The following is a 23,746-nucleotide window of genomic DNA, read 5'->3' as shown; positions in this document are numbered from 1 at the left end:
CATGTAGACATTAACTACCTTAGGCCTAGCTACAATTTTCCAGGGCACAACAATAAACACTATTTTCCCACCTTTTGCACAGATAATTAGTACTTACTCATTCCCCCAGATCCCTCCACCATTCAGGCAATATGTATCAAAAATTTTTTTCCTCAGACCTGTGCATGTCATTTTTTATAACAGTGCTGACCTATGACACTTGCTAGCAATGCTTTCCAAAATTGCCATTGAGCATTTGGCTCATCCTAATCCACTCAAAATCAAAATTTGCTGCTTACACTTAACCTATTCAGAAGATAGATTCTTTTTTAAATAAACACCACAGAAACACAACAAAATGGACAACATTTACTTCGTAACTTTAAAAAGGAAAATGTGATCAAAAAGAAATAAAAAAAAAGTGTTTTTTAAACTATTGGCATAGGATTAAAAAAATATTTTGCCTTTAATCTAAGGAGGTATGGCAGTCATATTCCTTAACACATGCATCTTGGAAAGCTAACTGGGAAAGTCTTTTAAAGTACAGAAATCAACTGAAAGAGTAACTGACATCTCAAACAACAAATTTGAGTTTCACAGGTCAGACTAGTTTGGAAAAACATAGTAGTAACAAGGAAACTACTGATCCTCACTGTTGCACTAAGCCAAGGTGAAGACTTAGCCTTTGATAATGTACCAAGGCACAGAAGTTGACTAACTGTATTCAGTTCGGGACTGCAAAAAGGGCTCCTTAATACCCAGTTAAATTCATTCAAAGAAACTTTTTCTACAGGGTTACATTGGCCTAAAAAGAACGCGTTAAGTTATGTGAAGTAAGGAGAAAAGGAATCCAGTAACATAGCAACACCTAAATAGACATTAAATAAACCATTTATAAGTCTTGGACTACCATGTTGGCAAGACAGTAGCAGCAAAGCACCAGATCAGTCTCAATAAAACTAAAGGATGACTAATCTCTATAGTGCAAACTCTATTATCCTTAATTAATCTAACCAATAGCTAAAAAGAAGTCACCTTTAGTCCTCTAACAAATCACAGATATTTGTATTTTGAAGACACACACCCCCCTTTTTTTTGTTCAATTTTATGTTTTTTAAATAGGTCAACTTGGAATCTTAGCACAGCGACTTTTTTTCAAGCCCTAAAGCTACACCTAAAAAACATGACCCTCCAGAGCTCCCAGCTTTCAGGTCTGGGGACATCGTGATATGCTCCAGCAAGATTTCAGATCTGGACAACCAAGGGACTGAAGCCGCAGGGCACAACATACTGTACCACATACCATGCTGTACAATTGCACTGTAATTAGAAGCAGACTAACCAAATACAAACAGAACCAAATTGGCTTCTTTTAAATTCTCTTATGAAGTGTCACAGAAGCACTGGTTTTGCACTGCATTTATCAAAAAAGCTCCAGATTAAATGAAAAAAAAAAATTTAAAAGCAAGACAAAACTTACTGTAGTAAAAGATTTGGAGGGAAGACAGTAATGATCATAGTTTCAGCTGAACTCCACATGTTCTACATCATTTCACTTTAGGTTATAATGACAGTCCCAAATTCTATCTTCAAACATTCTTGGCACAAGCAACTTTATATATGAGACCAAAGGCAAATAATTACTAACCTTTCTACATTGACTGGCTTGTCAAATTTAAAAAGAATATAATCTCCAGCAACTGGTGTGACAGCCCAGAAAAAATCTTCCCCTACGTAGGTTTTTTCTAGTGTATGCCCCTGGTAGACTTTTAAAGATGTCGAAACCTCTGCAGGTGGATTCACGTGGATTTTATGCAGTAATGGTTTCAGGAAGTCTTTATCCTAATTGAAAGACAGACAAACATCATGCTGGTCAGATAACCTTGTTTATTATGTTCTTTTCCAAAGTGGCTACACTTAAACATTTACCTAAAATGGAAAACGAATGCATTACCCATTTTGGGTGCATCAGATCTTGTACAGATTAGTAAAATGAGCATGCCGTAAAAGTAAAAAAATGAGAAAAAATATCCCCAACAAAAATCCACATTAGCTGAGATTAGCACTTCTTATATTCAATAGTAACCAGTTTACATCACATTGAATTCCAACTGGAGCAATATACACTGTGCTTGGAAATGCAACACAACAGGAAAATGCCTGTTTTCTCAATCACCACAAAGTTTTTAATTTAATTGGCCTGCTGTGGAGCGGAAGGGAAATATTGGCTACTAACTGTGAGTTTCTGGATCTTTCCTGCTAGAGAAGAGTGGAGGCCAACATGCTGGAAAAGAGAAGGCCTGAAGCGTATCCGTAGATTAGATTTCTGTCGATCACAATGTTTCTGAAACAGTGTGGGGAAAAGGGAAGGGTGGGATAAAAAAAAGAATCACATTAGTAAAAACCAACACAAGGTAAGAACCTAGGCCTATTTATCCAGTCTTTCTTGTTTTCATTCCAGAAATCTACCAAGACTGATGTGCAAATATAACACTGTTCAGGGTTCTTGCACAGAACTTGTTTATTCAGTCTTTCAGCAAAGGTGCTACTTGAGAAACGAAGGACCAAAATCCAAAGTTTATTCCCCATTTGGAACCTTCTCGAAGACTGCTATTCAAGCAGTGACATTTTGCAGAGCCTCAGCAGTGGTTACACATGAGTTTATTTTAGCTCTGTTACACACAGAAATTAACTAAACTTTTGCTTTTCATCCTATTGCACTCATGTCCAAAATCTGAAGCAATAACAGTTATAAGCCTCTGAGAACTGTTCTTTTTGAGATAAAAATCTTGGCAGGAAGAAAGACTCCCAGAACATGCAGTAATGGTAACACACACTATGCTATTTTCCAGTTCACAAAAACCAACTCATTCACCATCACAAAAACATTTTAAAAGTTTTATAATAAAAACAAACTTACAGCATCTTTCTCAGGGTTACACACTTTCACCCAGAGGATATGGTCCAGGAGCCAATCAATAGGTTTCTCCTTATAAAACATAAATATGAACTCTACAATAAGAGTGATATCTGGAGACTGGAACATTTTACCTGTGGTGACATTAAGAATAACTAGAGTTACTTTAGATTAGAGATAACATTGTCTTTTGAAATCAGTGAGACAACAGATGATAAATTTGTGCCAAGACAAGAAATGCTAGCAATGAACAACCTGAAATCTCAATGTTATTAAAAGTTCGATAACTGTCAACTAAACAAAACAACTATTAGAATAAGAACTTGTAATAGATCTTGGTGCTATCAAAATATTCAAAGTATTCTACAACACAGTCTTCTTAAGAATAGAAATTGTCAGTTTGTAAAAATAGAGAAAGAAGATTTATGGATTGGCATCTACTATTCCCCATGTCATGTGTAAGCTTCAAGCATCTGAGATGAGGAGTTGCTGCAAGTGTTATCTGCCCAGTCACACAGTCTCAGTTTTTGTAGGTACAAAAAGCAGAAATGGAACACCTACCACTAAGTTCAGATCCTTCTGTGAAGGAAATCAAAGGGAAAGAAGGAAACTATAGAACATATCCAGAGACAACACAACTCAATACAAGAGAGACAGCCCACAGCAACCAGAGTTTTTTTGGAAGTGCACAGGCCATCGGCAGGACTTCTGGGTCATACCACAGTGCCATTCTGGGTGGCACTATGCTAAAGGATTCTTGGGAACCCTGTAAACTGTGAGGCTTAAAGGAGGCCTTTGCAAAAGAAGGAAACTGACTGTTGATGAAGAAAGCCTATTTACTATCAACATGAACAACCACCTATGCGGTTGTAGAATACACTTCTCTGCCAGTACAGATGTCTGAAGAGAAAGGTGGCCAATACACTGGGCTATCGTGTTAAACTGAATGCAGCACTTAAAAGGTGCCTTGTATGAAGACAACCAGGAGTAAAACAGACTGACGAGTGCTTGTACCACAGGGACTGCACTCAAGTATTGAAACAGGTTGCCAGGGGGCTTAAGTTGCTTAAGTCACCATCCCTAGAGGTATTTAAAAGATGTGTAGATGTGGCACTTGGGGACATGGTTAATTGGTAGTGCTGGGTTAACGGTTGGACTTGATGACCTCAGAGGTCTTTTCAACCAAAACGATTCCATGAATGTGTACCAGCTAAAATTCCAAAGGCAGTTCCAGATTTGAAGTCAGATTCAGAAAACATCATCAGGTTTGCAGATGAAGTCTGCCTCTACTTTGCTAGGCTACAATGGAGAAGGCAAGAAAGACACTGTGTATCAATGAATCTCTTAGGAAGACACCAGCTGAAGTGATTCAGTTCTGCAGATGGGGCTGAGATGTGGGCAGTGCTAGATTAAACGGGGATGGGTTCTTGGGGCATGTGGGCATCAACGGATCAGAGTCCAACAGAAGCTCTTCTCCTATGCACATCTTCTGTCTCTCCACATTTTGGAGTCCTGTACAACAGTACTCAGGTATGAGAAATGTTTCAGGGGTTTTTTCCACTTGTGAGGAGGCCTCCATAGGCTTTCTAAATAACAAGTTCCACAAGTGGTAGAGGTTCTAAAAGTTTCTCCTATTCTTAGAAAAAACAGATGGAGGAGACATTAAGAACAGACTCCCCTCTCAGGTACCCAAACCACTTCCCACACTCATCAGAAAATGGGATTCTGTTCTCATCTACAAGAGGACAAAATTACCTGGAAAGGCCACTAAGGAGCCATATAGGCTAGTCTGGATGACAAGCAAATAGGGAACAACATTTTATATGAAGCTTAAGAGCTGTCAGCAGTGTAGCACTCTACTTGAGTAGGTGGCTGAGTGGAAGTGAAGAAATGGTGCAAGCAGTCTACCTTACCAAACCATTAAGGAGAATGTTTGCATTTACCTGAACAGAAGAGAGGATATACCTGAAGTTTCACCCTGAACCAGAACTACACAAAAATTAAAAAGTTATCTAGGCTTTAGTGATTAGGAACATACATTTTCACTGTGACTGTACATGATTATCATTCAGAGCCAGACATTCAGTTACTTCTCTTTCTTTTAGGCCTCACTGAAATCTGTAATTCATAGAAGGCTAACATAAGGCAGCACAAGGAGCTGGGAGTTCAAATCTCTGTTGTAACAGGGATGGAACATTTCTCTACCGGAACAGGTGACTTATCCTGGCACATTATACAAAATATCAGAGTAGACATAGAATGCTGGTTTGTTAGCTTACAGGTATTATCAACAACCATATTTTTAAGGGAAAGTAAATTTGCAGCAGCCCCATTGTCTGTGTTCTGACACTACCAGGTATCAGACCCTTACAGGGATTTGCTTAGAGAATGCCAGGATCTCGAATTGCAAGATCCTTCATCTTCCTAAAAAGGGAACAGATACTTAGAAGATTACCTAAAGAGCCTTGCCCTTTCCAGAAAACAAGTCTGATGCAATCTCATTTCTTTATGACTTGTGTGAAATTGGTTAAGAACATAGCCAATGAAAGAATACTTATTATGGAATTCTGAGATGAGTTTGGAGGGGTCTGAGCAAGGCTACAACATGATGCAGTTCAACAAATATGGAGGAAGCATCTGACAAAAGTGCCAATTATTTCATATATTGGAATGATGATTCATAAAGTGACACAGTGGGGTGGAAAAGTAAATGTGGTGAAACAATAAATGACCTGACACTGCTACATCAAAGTTGTCGCTTACAGAAACCTTTAATTTGACTGTTTATAAAACCAAAACATTGACATCACTTGTAAGTGGTTGTTGCAATGAGGTTCTCAAATAGGTATCGCCACTTGAAAATATGCTGTAACTAAAATTCGAAGCTCCCACTACACAAGGGACAACTTCTACTAAACTAGGGAAAATTGCAAGGCTTTATTCTTAAAAGACCTAAGAAAGATGTTATGATTTTTATTAGTATATTGTTACTATTTACACATTATATTGTCATATTGTTAAAAACATTATTTGTGGAAGTAAATATTTAAAAATGGGTAGGAAACAATCATATGATTTGTACAATGTTGTGCAAAATATTCATGCAGAATAACAGCTTTCAGCTTGTCACACATCCAACTAAACAGGCTCCCAATTTTCCTGGTGATTCATCTCTGCCTACTGCTTTCAGTGGCAAAGGGCAGGAGAAGAGAAAAATATGACAAACCCTAATAAAACACCAGCTGAAAAATGGGCCTAATCAGATGTTTTTGTGATGTTTATGGGACTGAAACCATCATTTCTAGATGGCACCTGCTGAGGCAGTCTGTCAGTCACATCTCCTGCCATAGAAAGTAGACCTTCCCATGAGGGGTCAGAGAGATGCACAATACCCTGCAACTCAGAAGATAAAAACATCCCCACAGTATTGTTCCAACCTCAATGCAAGCAGACTGAAGAGATAGTTTATCCTCTTCCAGGATCTATACACAGTCAGGCTGCTCTAGAATCCTTTTCTTCTTTGTCCCAAGGACGGAGCAAAAGAATCAGACTGACATTTTTTCCTTTGACTAGCTCATCTTCTGAAGAGCACAAGGATTACAGTCTTTAGTTGTCATCACTCACAGACCATGTAGCTTAAAACTGAGTGTTAAGGTACAGGATCCTTACCTACAGTTAAATAAACTGAGAACAAAACTGAAGAGTAGGAATTTACTCTTTCCCCTAATTTAAGTTATCCTAATTTTATCTAAAATAGAAACAGGGTATCAACAAATTATTTACTTCCATAGGGCAAACTAGTCTAGGCCCAGAGGCACCTTTCTCTAGGCCAGCACACTACTGTCCACCATGCAGTCAACCACCCAGGACTTCAGGAATAATCTAGCTGCCATGGTGATATCACAGGACACACCAGGAAACCAAAAAACCAAAAACATTAAAAAAGAAAAAGAAAAAAAGAAAGAAAAAAAAAACAACACCAAAAAAACAACACCCCCCTCAAAAAAAAAAAAAATCCAAACAAACAAAAAAAGCCACGCCACTCTGATATATCCAACTACAACTAGTCAGAATAAACCAGTAAGCATCAGCTGGCTGTACCTGCACTAGCATCTTCAGTGGCCTCTCTGCATTACACTGCCCAGCACCATGGAAGGGTTCAACAGTGGAGACAAAGCCACCTCACATTAATTCCTAATGATCACTGGAGCGAAGATGAACAGGTAACACCCTGCCCCCAAGACATGCCATTGTCTCCCTTCAGTAACCAAGGACAGACATCCACACATTACTTTCTGAAATGCTGTCACCACCTTCCACACAGCTTGGGACAGCTTTGCCACAGTCCCTTATCCTTCTGTGTAACACTGCATTCCTCATCCGTCATTTCTGTCTCAAGACACCACCATCACAGTAGTTCTGCCATAGATCCATTTTTCCCCTTTTTTCTCCAGAACACACTTCCTACAGCAGCTTAAAAACAGAGCTCTTTAGTGAAGTCTCTGGCAAAACAAGTCTTCAAAACTCTGGAACCCTGACAGTCCACAGCTAGCCCCTGTGATAGAAAGCAGCCCAGTACAACTCCTACTCCACAGATCCAACACCCAAACCCCTCTGAATCCAAATAAGCCAAGTCCTTCCTTAGTCTCTTCTAAGCAAGAGCAGCAGCAGCTTGGCTTCCCTAGGGCATAGCCATAGCCATAGCCCAAGAACAAGCAGCAGCCTTTGCCAAGGTCCTTCAGTCTTGCAGCCTCCCATGCAGCAGCATGTGAGCCACAGAACCATTGAGATGCCATCCAAATCTAGGCTACAGAATTCTCACTGGCCACCCGCAATAGGTAGTCAAAGATCATCAAGCCAAAGAGACCTAAGCAAAAAACTGCAGTCAACATGCACTGCCTCAAACCAAAGACAACAATTGAAGCAACGGCCCATCCTGCTGTGAGTTCGTGCACTTGGTACAGTACATGGGAACATACATAAATCCAGGAGACTCTCCTGACAAAATTTCATAGGTTGCACATTCTGGATGCATACAACCTACCATTGGAAAGAAACTTCAAAATCCAAAAGAATTAAGACTCAAAGGCAAAATCTTGCTCCATAAACCCCTAAAGATATGCAAAATGTAGAAGACATTCTCCATATAATTTATTGATAAAAACGAGAGCCTGGAGTGGAAAAAAATAATTGTGGACTACTTTCTTCTATTTATTGAGCCCTGCCAAGACTTCTATATGTTTTTCAGTCCATTTAAATGCCATCCTTAGTGAACTATTCTGGTCCTCTCAGTATTCTTGGTGAATATAAGACATACTTGAAATAAAGCACTTTGTTTGCTACAATTCTCTGAACTTCAAACATCTAAATCATTCATTTTCATTCTTCTGCATAAAAATAATTAAATACACTGAGTCTACACCAACAATAATTTATACCCACAAGCACATATTCTAACTATAGTTGATGTTTTCGATGCTTTGCCTGTTAATGATATGCAAATTACTGGCATTAAAACTAGAACTTCTTTGAAGTTATTTAAAGCTCAAATGTTTGACTTGATCTACTCTTCCCCAAACTTCAACTATGTGCACAGCTTGAGCAAAATTGTAATCAGAACAACTTAAAATAATCAGAACAACAGGCCTTAAAACATCAGGGCACAGTAAGAACTCAGAGGAACTATATAAGACAATGTAAAGGCTGATTTCAGACCATTCCATTAACTGTTTGTGACAGCTGACATAGCAACAGTGCAAAGTATTGCAGTTCCTCTGGAAAACACTTCAGCTCTCAAGCAGCTGGAAGATAAATCAATATTTCTCATAAAAAGCTAGTAGGACTTTCCTACATTCTGTCACAGGGACCGCAGTGCAAACCAGAATCCAGAGGAGCAAAAGATGCATATTCTTCCACAGAGCTTCTTAGGGAAACATCGTACATCTCACACATTATTTATTAGATACTTGACAGCACTTAAGACTATGCTCTCACTATTAAAAAAAACCAAAGGAAGCAACATCTGCTCTGTGGCAGAGGTGACAGAATTCTATAATCCTGCTGTCAGCCTAAATAGCTACATTTGCCACTGTCTCATGTGGCACTCGCATAAATTAAATTTTCAGGTCAGAAATACACCATGACAAAAAAAGTTTTACCTAGCAAACTTGCAAAGCTGATCAAGGTTTCCAATAGCTTACAGTGAATCAGCCACACTTCTCTTCTTTAGAGATTATTTCAAAATCAGTCACATTTAGGCAACAGTTGCCTAGAAAAGTTGGGGGTGCCCCATCCCTGCAAGTGTTCAAGGCCAGGCTGGATGGAGTTCTGAGCAACCTGGTCTAGTGAAAGGTGTCCCTGCTCACAGCAGATGGGTTGGAAGTAGGTGATCTTTAAGGCCCTTCCAACCCAGGCCATTCTATGAATTTGGTGCTCTAATTTCTCTCTTAGATATTTACGCATAAAACTAATCCCCAGTTACAAACTACTTTTGCTCTTCCCCATAGCTATGTGCATTACCAAATAACCATAGTATCAGTCTGCATCAAGATCCATAAAGGGAAATCAGAGATGAGGCAAATCTACATTACTTGCATAAAATTTCCATGCAATACATGGTTACAGCACACCAATGTGTCTCAAAGCCAAAAGTTTTAGTTGTTTTCATGAATATTAATTCCTCTCTCAAAACTTAAAAGCAGGATAAATTAAAAGCTAAATTGGGAGAAGAAAAAAATCTAATTTAATTTTCTAGGTAGAAAAGGAACATTAAGATGTGTAGCCATAGCTAAATGCATCTGAAATTCTACTGATATCATCTAATTAAAAAGAGGCAAACAAATACGATACAAGGAAAAAAGAACAGGGATGCAAGCAGCAGGAGCTAACAACTAAATTTAACTACAGTTGTTTTCAGAGCCCACGCTGACCACAAGTATATAGACAGTATAGAAAAACAAGATATTTTTAAACAGTTGTGTTTTTGATTAAGCCAAGTCTCAGTATTAAGAACTATATACCTACTCTTTTTTGCTTAGACACTGTGCCCTCTACAGCAGCACTGAGAACAGAAAGGGGTGTGAAATACACAAATATTAAGTAAGTTAAGTGATCTGCAATACAGCTGCATGGGGTAGACAGTGCATGTCCTAAACTGTTTGTTTTATGCACATTTTGATATGTTAGTCTTACCAAATGGCAATTTGTGACTGCGTTCTACTACCAAATCAAGCAAATGTAGAGTAACTGTAAATTACTTCTGCAGCTCAGGAACAGAATTTGCCTTTGAAGTGCAATTAGGACTGGACCTAAAATTCAAATTGTGGGTTTAGTTGGGGTTAGTGTTTAACTGTTCAAAAGTAGAAACAAAGTCTAATCAGATGCCAGTACTCAACCAGTCTTTGCTGCCACAAACAGAATGTTGCATGGGGCTCCCCAACCCAAGAGACAAATCTATTTAGGGCAAAGGCTTTAGCAAATTATTTAAATTTTTTTATACTAGGCAGTTTCATTTCCTATTTCTCCCACCTCTCAGGCCACAAAACTAGTCCTATAACTTATTCAGCAACAGTGCATCTCTGATGGTAGCCCAAGGCAACAAAGCAGATTAGTTATGTGGTGGTCAGGTATATAAGGAGACTTTACTCTGCCCATTTCCTCTCCTCCTCTCCATTGTTTCTGTAGGTTCGACTGGAAGGCAAGTGTACAAAGTACCATTCTGTACCCCAAAATAGCATGTAAAAGAGATAACTACTCTTTTCCTTTCTACTCCAGGAGCCCCTGAGACCCTGAAAGTCAGGGAACTATTGCACACCTGATGCTGAGCTGGAAAGAGGATAGTATTTATTCACATAATGCCAGCATTCTCAGTTCTCAGTATGACCATTATCGGTCACTGAGCTAAAAATGAAACTATTCTCTGGAAAGTAAATCCAAAGTAAAGAGAACAACAAGAATTTCTTGTATCTCCAGCTTATCGCTTTTAAACAGATCATGATACATCACTGCAGTAAAGAAATAACCTTTTTATTTGTAAAATCCCTTCAAAACTTCTCTTTCATTGCTTTCAAGTCTATTATCTCTCTATAAAACATGTTAGTGTAAGAGTGAAGAACCATAATGCAATTTCTACAGCACCCTGGCAGTCAATCCAGAACCTGAGATCCTGCATAACTTCTGTCCCTGTTGTTCATTGCAAATGACAGACAGACTCCAGCCACATCTAGGAAGAAGAAGACTGTCATAACTTCTCCCTGATGAATTAAAAAGATGGAGATAGAGTAGGCTTTGCAACAAAGACCAACTGACGCCTGCTGATTCTTGGAAATTTTGGCACTAACATCAACGAAATTATTTTAGGAGGAGTTAGTTCTATGTTTTTTCTTTACTTCAGTCAGTTGTGTTCTAATGACATTTTTGTTTTAACAGTAGCTAAATTCAAAATAAGTCATGCCTTGCAGTTTGACTGTATTTTTATAAATTAATTAACTTTTCATTATAAAAATGCCCTCTTTTCCAACGGTTTGAATTTGTCTCAGTCATACAAAAGTATATGAAACAAATGAGGGGTCAAACGAACAACTATAAGTTAAACCAGAGTTCCTAAAAAAAAAAATCAATGAATTTCTATCTCTTGGTCTCTTTTCAGTACAAAGAAGACAGCTTTGAAGTCAGATCACTATTCATTTACAGTCTGAGGATGAATGTGTTATTTCAAACTACATACAAGTGAACATTTTCTTACCAATGAAACCCAGCTGTGAAAATTCTAGAATCATCCAATCTTCAGATGCAAGCTGAAGTGCAAAATTTTTTATTGTGCTGAAATAATTCTGCTTGACAACGATGTCATCTTCAAGCTAGAGGAAGGTAGCAGTGATAACAACATAAATAAAAAAAAAAAGCCTCATCAAAGCCATAGGAAAAAGTACAGCTAGGAAATACTGATTTATCATATATTGTTAACACAGAGCCATATATGTCTAATCCTAGCACTGGAATAACTGTTGTAGGGATCGGTCTGTCTCTTTGTGGAGAACCAATACAGAATCCTTCTGCAGTAAGAATCCACAAACATATCTCAACTTCTTAGCTGAGAACATTGCTTTTCCACCTTCTTTCTTCAGAGAAAAATTATCCATGAAATAATGTCAGTCTAAGTGACACCCTCAGGAGAACAAGCAGAATATCTGTATTACTTGTACACAAACACGACTTTCTTTCCTCACAAACCTAACAGCACTGAAAGAGTTTCTCCTCGAGACAAGAAGCTGAGACACTGTCTACAGAAGCAGGATTCATTTCACCTGGGTTTAACTGTCCAATAAAAGCACAGGTGCATAGTCTAAACTAACCACCTAGTCCAGGCAGCAGAACTGCCAACATGGGGTGCTACAACCCCTTTAATTCGTAAGTGCAGGCATTAAGGATCCTGCTTTTCCTGTCCTTTCTCCCAGTGCATTCATGCTGGTATACCCCATGTGCTGGTATTAATATTCAGTATCAAACAAGACTGTCTCATGTTGTTGGCTGCACAGCTTCCAAGACAGCTGAGACTCCAAGAGCTCTGAGAGAGGGGTCAGCATAGCTTTATGAAAACTAGACGAGATGTGTGGGACTTTACACCCCAAGGACACAGTCACAAAATCTAAATAAAGATCATTAGTGCAGCTACTAAATCCACAATACCTGTAGTTAAGACTTCTACTTCAAAGCAGAAACACATGATAGGAACAATTTAGAGCCAAATTAAAGAACTGCTTAACTCTGTTCTTGGAAACCTCTTTAAAAAAGAAAAAAGAAAATGTGTCTATACTCAGTCATATTAAAGTGACACTGCACTTGCCTTCAAAAGAAAGTAAAAAATGGATTTTTGCTTGATTTCCACTAAAAACTATGTTGGCATTTTTTTGCCTAGGCAACTCAACAATAATTTATTTGGGGGACAAAGAAAAAAGGGTAGTTAATCTGTTTGGATTCCTTCACTTTTTTTGCTAAGCATCTTAAGTCACATAGGACAAATTACTTTTTCCTTCAGGGACAGTGAGACAGCATCCTTCTCAAATTACTTCCTCATACACCATAACCACCATACTTAATGCCCTCCTTAAACTATGGGATCAAGTTATCTCTGTTCTGTGTAGGTCTTTCTGATGTGTCCAAGAGCGTAATTTCTGGAAACTCATTTTAAAATTTGTCTCAAAATAAAGAAAAGAAATTTACCTGAATGTAATAAACTCCCTTTTTCTGGGCATACATCATAAGAAAACAATAATCCAAGTTTTGTTTTGTTCTCCATCTGAAATTAAATCAAAAGTTTAAGGTTTCTGAAAAAAAATTTTCAATACACACTGGTAATATAAAGTAAATCTCACTATGAAGAATGAGGCATATTAGTGAAATGTTAGGACAGCTGCTTTTGGCATTGTTCCCTCAGGAAATCCTCTGCCTGAAAAAAGGAACAAAGCTTTCACCTTATGCTTTAATACAGACATAAAACTGGTTCAATTTGAATCTGATTTTGTGAAAGCTACCTGGCATTTCACTAAAAACACATGTGCATTTTAATTGGCAACTTAGCAGGAACTACTGGGCTTTACTGGAAGTATTTCAGGAAGAAAAAACAGTGAACAGAAGAGTCTTCATACAGGAATAAAAATACATCAAATCTCAGTTCTCCTCCCAAAATTTAACACTAAATTAATACATTCAAGCATAGGCTCTGATCATGCACAAAACAACACAATCAGCTGGAATGAGATGGATTCACAGAGCACTTTTAGCATCCCCACACTTGCAAGAATTACAGTAAGAAAACATTTCAAGAATTCACATCCCACTTGCCATTTTATAAACAATGAAAGTGTGGGTGTGGGAGGAGATGGGAAAAGATCTGGAGGAATAAACTTACCTTACTCTCTCTTTTGAGTCTCCAAATGTCTCTTTCAAGTTTGTCAAGTCAGGATAGTAAGATGCAGGAGGGGCTATTACTTCCACCAAGCCAGAATTGATCTCTGTAGAAAACCTGTAAATAGAAACATTCTAAAGTCACATGAGAGATTCTGAGTTCTTGCTTTCTGTTGGTACAGTTATTGTGTCTGGTTACAAAAATGACTTATTCAAACAAGGCGTGTAAAACAGAAGCAACATATAAAAAAGTACTGTTTTCCTCAGCATCTCCTCCAGAGCACTATCACCTCTCACCAATCAGAACCAAACTACATCCTAAGCATTTCTTTTGCCTTTCTTTGTTCACTACCTAGTGATTTTTTTTCTATAGTTCTCTTTAAACATATGGAATACAAGGCCTTAACACAATGTCGCAAATTTCCATTAATGTTAAAACAAAATAAACATAACATAAACATAAATCTGTTTATGCTGCACCAAATAATTTAATACTACTTATTGTTCTACAATTTCACTGACTGAATCACTGCCTCTTAATTTGTCATCTATTACTTTTTTGTTCAAAAGTCCAAAGCCCCAAGAAACAAAAAAGCACAATCTCTTATTTCTAGAGGTTTTTTTATTAATTACTTATCACAACCTGATTAAGGAAAAATCAAAAAGTAAACCCACCAATAAGCTAAGAACCCCCCCATAAAACTACAACTTACTCTTTTTCCAGGCTTGCAACAACACTGTTAACATAATCAAGATCAGTCTGGAAAAAAAACAAACATAAAAAATGAATAGAACACCTAAGAGTTCTGGAGGTACATTTCAAAAGAGCAAAGTGTAAACACTGCAGGTAGCTATCCTTGAAAATCCCTTTCAGTGTGTAAGCTATTGGAGTAATGCAAGAACACATCACAAATGTAACTAAGACATATCTAATATGAGAAGCAGCTTTTATTTTTGTAAAGAAAGAGGAATAATATTTACCTCATATCTGCACTTAACAGACAATTGTTGGTATTTTCTTACTACCTCTCATGCACTTTATGATGAAATCATCACTGAGTGCTTCTTTATTCAACCTGGCTGTACACATGCATTCCAGGAAAAGAGTTCATAATTCGTGTGACTGAAAACCCTGACCTTTGTTACACTTATTAATGATCTGACGTACTACTTATGTTTTTGAAAAGAAAATTTAGTCTATAAATCAACCCAGATTCTGGTGGCTCATGAGGATTCTGGAGAAAGAGCTGCCTTTGAAATGCTAGAAACAAAGAACAGTTCATACTTTCTCTGATGAATTTGTATTGCAGAGTATCATTAAAGGATTATACACAGAGAATAAATCCCTTTCAAGCGTTTCTATAGAATTGTTAACCTTGTTTGATAAAGGTGCTTACCCCTTGATCTTAAAAATCACCATTTTTATTTTTAAAGATTAGTTTTACGAAATCCACCATAATGCCAATGACGCACACTTTTCAAAAAGGACAACAACAACAGTGGGTTTCTTTCAAAAGCAGGTTCTAAATACCAAAGAATATGTGAATAAAAAGCATTTGTCATAATTTTTTCATATGTATTTTCTTCACAAGTGCTATGCCTAGTGCTGGACAGAAGTTCTGACCAGCAGATAAGGTATTCACAACTTAAAACTCATCTGGCAGTGAATTCCATACAAGGAGACTCACAAGTCCATATGGACATTGATAATCACTAAGTGTTTAAAATACATATATGAATTGTTCATGCACATTTAATTAATAGAATGGAGGTAAAGACATAACTTTTTCTCGTTTGTACAACACTTGCAAATCAGTGACCTATTGACTACCTAAAAACAATTTTAGTATATCCATATTTAACTGAAGCATTTCTTTTTCTCTCTTTTCAAAACCTTTTAAAGACTAGAAATACAGAAATTGCAGTTCAGTCATCATACAAAAAAGACAAAAATTTGCATTTTCAGTTGGCATACCACCAGTCCAGTATTAATAACTCCAATATTTGTAAAACAATCCATACTGTAATTGCATGGAAAAATACAGGATTTATATATAAATATATCTACCTATGCACACTCAGCAGAAACACAGTTAGTTTCTATACAGTATTCCAAAGATTAAAATAAATGTCAAACTTCATCCCAACTGGAATCATATATTTGATCACAAGTCTGTGCATTAGTTCAAGCGTCCCTAGAGTGAACATAGCTTTGACCTGTTTTGTAGACTACCATAAAGCCTTGCTACTACTTTTAAAACCTTACACACTTATACAGAAAGCATCACAGTCAGGACAAAAAAAAGTCTGGAATAGGAGTTTTTTTTCCTAATTTCCACTATTTGCCTGTGTCCTTCACACAAAAGGTTGGCAGTTTCCCAGTCAGAGTTGCAATCACAATAGGGTCACATTAAAAAGATGAAGCTTGTAGTCTTCCAATCTCATACTGTAATCTGGGTTGCTGTCACACGAAGTCAAGAAAGGTCTGGTCTTGTTCAGCTGCTCTGAACACAAGACACAGCAAATACAACTGCTGGTTTACTACGTAACCTTTCCTTCTGAATCAACAATCACTGCACCACTGTAGTGCAAAAGGAGATGTCACTCTTAGAACGAACAAGAACATGCAGAATAGAAGAGTTGATGCTATTTTTCACATGATCAAATGCATTAAAAACGTGGTATTCTGCCATCATTTCTAAATAAGCAGTTGTATTTATATCTACCAGCAGCATCTGAGATTCAGAACCAGGACTTCAGCACAAAACTCTTCCCCTCAGGACAGCAGGTTGTCCTTTTTCCACATCAGAACTTTGCCCAGTCTAACACTAAATAGAATCTTTGCCAACACCCTTTTGCTGTAGACACGTCCCAGGAAAGTGGTACTTCAAAATTAATTCACACAACATCATAAAATAAGTATGAAAATATGCAATAAACTTGATCAATCTGTGACTATACACAAGGCAGGAGTTGGGTAGATAGAAGACTTTGCAGGGTAGCAATGGAAGGAAATCTGGAATAGTTAGATTAAATCTAAGGATCTTTCAAGCAGTATCAATAAATTCAGTTAGTAACTTAAAAGCAACAGAAAAAAATGTATTATTGACCAAAATCTATTTCCCCTTTTTGAGGAAGAAAGTGTTTACTGCCTTGACAAAATAAGACATAAGGTCCTCTTTATCAACCTGCAGGACACAAGACTGTTTGTCTTCAAGAACCTTAAACAGGACAAGACAAATCCAAATTAATAAAAAGAAGACACCTTTGAAAGACAATGTGTAACTGTTCTTTAGGCTTCCAGTGAATATCATCTGGTATATACTAGGTCAACTTTATAACACATATGATGAATTTAAAATCTGTTTCATGGTATCAGTGCTGCTTTTAACTATTGAAAGGAAATGTCACTGGTGATCCCATCCATAGCAGCGCAACACTTACGATTACAGTTATGAATGTTTTTATCTACCAAATCTGAAGGCACTATCAAAACTGCAATTTTTTTCTTAGTAAAACTCTTAAGGTTGAAGATTAAATAATCTCTAGGAGTTTCAGACCCATGAAAAAGAAGTATAAATGAACATTTTAAGAACAAATCCCTTTAAAGCAATTAAATTAAATTAAAGCAAAATTGTGTTAGTCCCCAACCAAAGAGTTAACACTGCCAGTCAAAAGAATCTATGAATCACATGAAGCATTACAAACAAGTTTGTCCTGGTGAGTGAATCTCTGGGAATTTTATAATGAAATAAGCATGGGTGGTCATTTCAGTATAAGCAGTTCAAATCTTTTGGCCTGTTCTTTCTTCCAAGGCATACTGATCTCCAAGAGAATGCAATAACACTTGGAGTGAGACATCTTCCTTTAACTGTTCATAAAGAACAAAGATTGATCCACACCAGCACCTTGCTTCCAGCAGAGGCAGCCATGAATAGATACACAGCAAAGAGTAAGAACAGGACAAGCATACACAACACCTGCTTCTGCTATCATCCACACTGCAATTACCTTCAGGTTACTTCCTGAGACAGATGTGATTTTATGTATTTAATATTCCTCAGTAGACTCATCTTCAAGATATCTCATTAACATCCCCGTGAGCCCATCTAAACTTTCAACAAGAAAAGAAGATTTTAGCTTAAGAGATCTGTGGAGTTTCATAAGCTTGTGAATATGGCTATATCTAAGGCTTGACTCCTCATATCAGCAATTTTGATAAGAAATGCATATTTTGATGCTTTGATGAATCTCTCAAAAAAAAGCCTCAGAATCTGTTGTGGAACACACTAAAGTTTCAGACTGTCAGTGAAATAAGTTTTAAAATTTCATCAGCTTCTGTAAAATACTGTACTAGAATTCTCTAAAGTACTTTTCTCTAGTGCAAGTGAGGTTGTGCTTCAAGTTTGCAATTTTTCCAGCATTTATCTGAACAAACATCGTTATTAATAATAAACACAGAAAGAACAGAGCAGCAGTGAACTTTCCAATCTTTTTGACTGATTTTTATGAGTGTGTGCACAGTAAAGCAGCAGAATATATTAGCTAGCAGACAAAACAAGGGGTTAGAAAGTTCTGATTAACAGATAGCCAAGTGTCACACAAACTCAAGATTTCTAGTTTTAATAATAAACCCTTTCATATTGTTAAATCCTTACTTCATACCTTGAAGAATGACAAAGGGTGGACTGTTTCTCAAAACATAGGGAAACCCGCAGCACTTAAGACCAAAGGTTTATTTACTGTCCTAAGTGGTAGATGCATAGAAAAAAAAAAAAGGTGCAATCATAGAATATCTCAAGTTAGAAAGGACACACAAGGATCCTCAAGACCAATGCCACTTGCAGGACTACCTAAAACTAAACATTATGACTAAGGGCATAGTCCAGACATCTCTTCAACTCTCACAGTGCCATGACCGCTTCCATGGGAAGTCTGTTCCCATGACTGACCACTCTCTCAGTGAAGAAAATTTTCTTAATGTCCAGTCTGAACTTCCCCTAATGCAGCTTTATACTATTTCCATGTATCCTGTCACTGGTTACCAGAGAGATCAGCACCTCCCCCCTTGCTGCCCCCTCAAGGAAGTTGTAGAATGTGATGTCACCCCTCAGTCTTCTCTTCTAAGTTTAACAAACCAAGTGACCTCAGCAGCTCCTCCTAAGTCTTGCCCCTGAGGCCTTTCACCATCTTGGTAGTTTATCTAGGCTGTTAGATTATCCATATCTTAATTCTTAAATGAAATCTACCAGAAGTAAATCTTAACTTATTCAAGACCACCTTTCAAAAAAAGGAAAAAAAATCCCTGGGAAACAACCGTTGTGTGGTCATTTCACTGCTTACTAATTACTACAATTTTATTTGATCTTTCATCCTCCCTGTAGAACAGGAGCAGGATAATTTTACCATGTATTTCAAATAATAACAAACAATGCAAAATTATAGGCTTCAGAAAAGGCAAAGAAAATGCATATTTGCCTTTGAAATAGTGAAGGTACATATGAATGTATTTACCCATATACAAGGCACTAAAACTTACATAGGAAAAAACAGCCACTAAAGTGGCATTTGCACCTATTTTAGGATACTTATTCAGTGAAAAAAAAGCCCTTAGGAATAAAAGTGCAGCAGTGGCTTCCAGTAGTTGCTGTAGCATAGGGGTATAAATAAAGCCTGTGGAAAAAGGTAATAATATCTTTTAGAGTTCAACAAATGCAGCTGGAAAAAAATTATTTTCAGGAATACAGTGTCTGCTTTCAAATCTGAAGCAGCAAGTTCAAGTTAAATACAGGAAACATGAGAACAAGATGCAAAGCAAAAAACAGGAATGAGAATAGTGTCATAACATAGCCATCTAATATTACATAAGCAAAATGTAGCCCATGTCCTACATGAGCTAACGACTTCATCCCTCCCTTATTGAAAACCCCCACTCTACCACATAGGCAAGAAATATCTTTCTCTCTCTAGTAATTTCTGTGATTAACCCAATTCAGTCCAGGACAGGGTTTCACAGTGCAAAAGCCTTTGGCAGCAATAGCAGGAATACAAATATACTCTGGTTTCTCCCTGCCCTTGTGGCCTGCATGTCAGCTCCTCAATCATGAGGGCTGTGGATTGTGCTGTGAAACACAACACCACATCAGAGAACAAGTTTAGCTCTTAAGAAGGCCAGAAGAGCAAAAAACATCAAAAGGCAATTCAAAACAGGACATTCAGATGCAAGTTATGATAGTGTCATACAGCATCCTACTAGTTCTGTGCATATTGCAGATGAAGCCTGGTTTGTGGAGCCTGAAAGAAAGCAGCATATACGGCCTTGCAACATGGAAAACTTTTTCTTGTCCTTGAGGGAGCCTGTAAATTGTTGCAAAGGTTTGTTTTCCAGAAGACAGGCAAAAGTACCCTTTGGCAATATGTGATCTTTATTTGGAGGACAAAAGTAATTTGTCCTCATTATTTTTAGGTCAAGGCAGACCACCACAGAAAAATTTGACAGTGTTGTCCAAAACTCAAAAGTGTCAATCCAGCCAGTCATACAGACATGAAGTCACCTGCTACAATGCTTCTGAAATAAGATTATTACTTGATACTTCCCATCTCACAAATACCCTAGATGTCCCCAAAGAGATCAGATACAACTCTGGCTACTAATAATTCCCCTACCAGAAGCATCAAGTAGTTACTGTGGCCCAGGTGCTTCTCAGAAAGTATCTTAGAGAAGCATTTCAGTCATTCAGGTCTAGGGCTTGAGAAAAGAGCACAATCCTGAATTTTACCTTTGTGCTGAGATACTAAATTTGTCTCGGATACATTGAAGCTTTCAAATCATTCAAGGATCTTTTCTTAGATCGAAGAAATATTTTTTTATCACTGGTTTAATTCCTCGTAAAAACTTTGCTAGTCACTGACATGGAAAGAGGAGCATAAAATTCGATGTCAGTCACCAGGATCAGCAGTCCATATTCTCTGGGTACCAAAGATAAGGTATCGAAGAAGCAGGGATAGCAATAACAGTTTAAATACCTCAAATTATCACTGACAGGTCAAACTACCTTTTCAGATACAAGAGCTGGCAGTGTATCTGTGAAGGTGTGTTCATCCTGATCAGTTTTGAATGAAATGTCCAGAAAAACGGCTACCATGTGTGTAAGCCTTTATTATTTGGTGAGGATAATGTTATCTTCTTGAACAACAGCTTTGTCTTTTATTTTTTTAAATGTATATACTACATACATACATATGTATGTATATGGCAAGATCTACCAGTCTTTTTCCAAATCAAGATTCACAGTCAGATCTTTTGAGGACTAGGAACACACTCTCCAGGGTAACTCCAGGAAGGGGCAGCTCACAAGTTTTCAACAATTAGCAGAAAGCATGAAACGTCTGTATAGCTGGGATGATGCTAAAACATCTGGATTGAGAGCAGCACAGACAAAATATTCTTTTGTTTTCTATCAAGAGAGCTGCTTATCAAAGAGAACTATAATTCATGCCCAGAGCAAGAAGAGGTGAAAATACAGGCTTGCTTATTTCGTGGAGAAGTTTTACACGCTGCACTGCAATGTTAATACCTACAAAACAGGTTCAGCAAGGTTTGACCCAGTATGTACACCCAGTGCTTAATCTGCTGAGGCTTTGTTCATACCAGCACACAGAATGGGTGCTTGTGTCACATTGACCCAACCAGCACAGAAACTTTTCCAAAGAAATAAAGATTCTCCACAAAAGGAGCACAGAGAAAACACTATTGAAGATCAACATAATTTAGCAGCCACTGTTTACATAAAGAGGTGACGGTGACAGCAAAAGATAACCAAGATATACAAGTTTCCTAGCTTAAGTGAACTGTATATACATGACACAACAGAGTAAGATTTAAATAGGCAATATGCAAGAAAGTGTAATACGTGGCCTAGTGCTCTAAGAACAAATGGTTGGGTAATTATTACCTAGTCAGATGTAATCAGCAGTGTACAGAAATAGCAAAATGCTTTTGCATACCTGTAGTGCCATCCAATTCTTCCTGAAATTCTTTGTCCTTCTGACATTTTTGGTCAAATCAAGGGGTTAGTCTTTCCAGTACACACTGATTACTGTTTGTACAAAAGACTGTGCTAAGTGCAATCTCTGATTAATGAAGTGGATTGACAATAATATGTGATATATTTAGAATAAGTAAGATGCCTTTTCTTCATTGTAAATGAAATGTCCCCACAGAAAAAAAAATAAACTGTTTAGATACCAAAAAAGGATTTTAATTTCTCTCATATTCAGTAGTGCCTGCATATACATGCCTGTTGTTCTGTTATGATCATGTTAAGTACTTCAAAACCATGTTTACCATGTTTGTTACAAACCTATTAAAAAAAAATAGGTTTTATATAAATAGGTTAAAAAACAATTTTCATCTGGATTTCATAGCTTTTTAAACCTAGAATCTGAAAGCAAATTCTCATACAGAGCAGGTTTATGAGATGTGAATCGTTTGTTTTCAAGTCATCTGATGAGCCTATGAACAAGTTACATTGTGAGGGGGAATAAAAAGATTTTGAGGTATAGGGGTATAATGAATCATGCGTATTTATTAGTCATCCTTATGAATACCTGCAAATTATTATGCAATAAAGTTATTTTCACAAATTGGAGAACACAGACATATATGTCAGTTACAAGGACAATTGTACAGTTTACTGTCAAGCAATTCTACTAATGATTTAAATTGGTGATTAAATATCACATCAGCTGAGACATTTTAGAATTCCTTGAACTTCCAGTATGGAAATTTACTGTGTATAATTATATTACTGAGAAATATCCATTAAATGAATATGCAGATCTCTTTATTTAGCAACCATAATGCATCTATATTTACTAGCTGATCTGTTTACACTGTTGATGCTGTTTGCAGAAGGCCATTAGCCTTCTAATTTGTTTTCTAGTAAAAAATGAAATTACAAGAAATTAGTGAGACTGAACTACTAAAAAATTAGCACTATTAGAAGAGTATTTTAGGGTACTTGGTACAGAAAGATTACAGTCTGTGAGTATGGCTTCCAGCAATGCTTTTTAAACACTTTCAATTTGATTTCTCAAATAAAGATAGCAAGAAAAATACTAAAATCCCTTTAAAATACTATTTTTCATATAATTTTCTCATAAAAACATATTTGTAAAGTCTTGTGCTTTTTTTGTTGTTGGTACAAGCTATAGATAAGACACAGATAGTAATTTTAAGCCTATTAGCAAAATTACATAACCTAACACTATGACCATTTCTTGCTGTATTTAAACTGCACATATGTTTGAGCAGAGGCCATACCTTTTTTCAGAAACTTTTGCCATTATTTTTAGCACAAGAGTTGGTCAAAGTTCTAATGTATTTTCACATAAGCCTTCATTGTTGCACATAATAATGACAGCAATAGTCTCAGGAATTTTTGGCTAAGATACCCCACAGACAAAGCTATTTAAAAGATAAAGTCTTTCCTTCTGTTTAAGGAGAAACTGAAGTCTACCAGAGGAGTAGGCCTTCCTTCAAATAGCCAGAGAAAATGCTTAATAAACCTACACTTTTCATCTTGCAGAAGGAAGCTGAAATATATAGCATCAATCAGAAAAAACACAGCATAGTTCAGGATGAAGTATTTAATGTACCATATTAATCATTCAGAGAGCTCCCTGTAGCAATTACAAAACAAACTATAAGAACTTAAGAAAATGTAAAATATGGTCAAAGAAATAGTAAGGCAGGGAAGATATAAAATTGGATGGAGTAAAGAAAGAGAAATGCAAATCTAGGGAATTGTTATAACAGAACAAGAATTTAAACTTTGGTCTTTCAGATTTTCCCAGACATTCATGGCATGCAGTGCCCAAAGCAGGTATGTGAGTAAGCAGGTAATACTGCTCTCAAAAAGGTGGATATAGAGATAAGACAGA

At 37.1% G+C, this 23,746-nt stretch overlaps 1 protein-coding gene across 1 annotated transcript in view; it reads right to left on the bottom strand.

Annotated features, from left to right (window-relative positions):
* MGAT4A (alpha-1,3-mannosyl-glycoprotein 4-beta-N-acetylglucosaminyltransferase A) overlaps positions 1 to 23,746 on the bottom strand; it is a 79,058-nt gene that overhangs the window by 20,178 nt on the left and 35,134 nt on the right. Inside the window, exons 6-12 of the mRNA XM_027642108.1 lie at positions 14,515 to 14,561; positions 13,806 to 13,919; positions 13,118 to 13,193; positions 11,640 to 11,754; positions 2,900 to 3,030; positions 2,216 to 2,323; positions 1,628 to 1,821 (exon numbers count right to left, since the gene is read on the bottom strand). Of these exons, the coding sequence (XP_027497909.1) occupies positions 1,628 to 1,821; positions 2,216 to 2,323; positions 2,900 to 3,030; positions 11,640 to 11,754; positions 13,118 to 13,193; positions 13,806 to 13,919; positions 14,515 to 14,561 (785 nt within the window). The remainder of the gene's footprint in view (positions 1 to 1,627; positions 1,822 to 2,215; positions 2,324 to 2,899; positions 3,031 to 11,639; positions 11,755 to 13,117; positions 13,194 to 13,805; positions 13,920 to 14,514; positions 14,562 to 23,746) is intronic.

This window comes from Corapipo altera, unplaced genomic scaffold (genome assembly GCF_003945725.1).
Source record: "Corapipo altera isolate COAL_440 unplaced genomic scaffold, ASM394572v1 0, whole genome shotgun sequence".
NCBI classification, from domain to species: Eukaryota; Metazoa; Chordata; class Aves; order Passeriformes; family Pipridae; genus Corapipo; species Corapipo altera.
The sequence above is the reverse complement of the archived record's forward strand: the minus strand, read 5'-3'. Positions and strand labels throughout refer to the sequence as shown.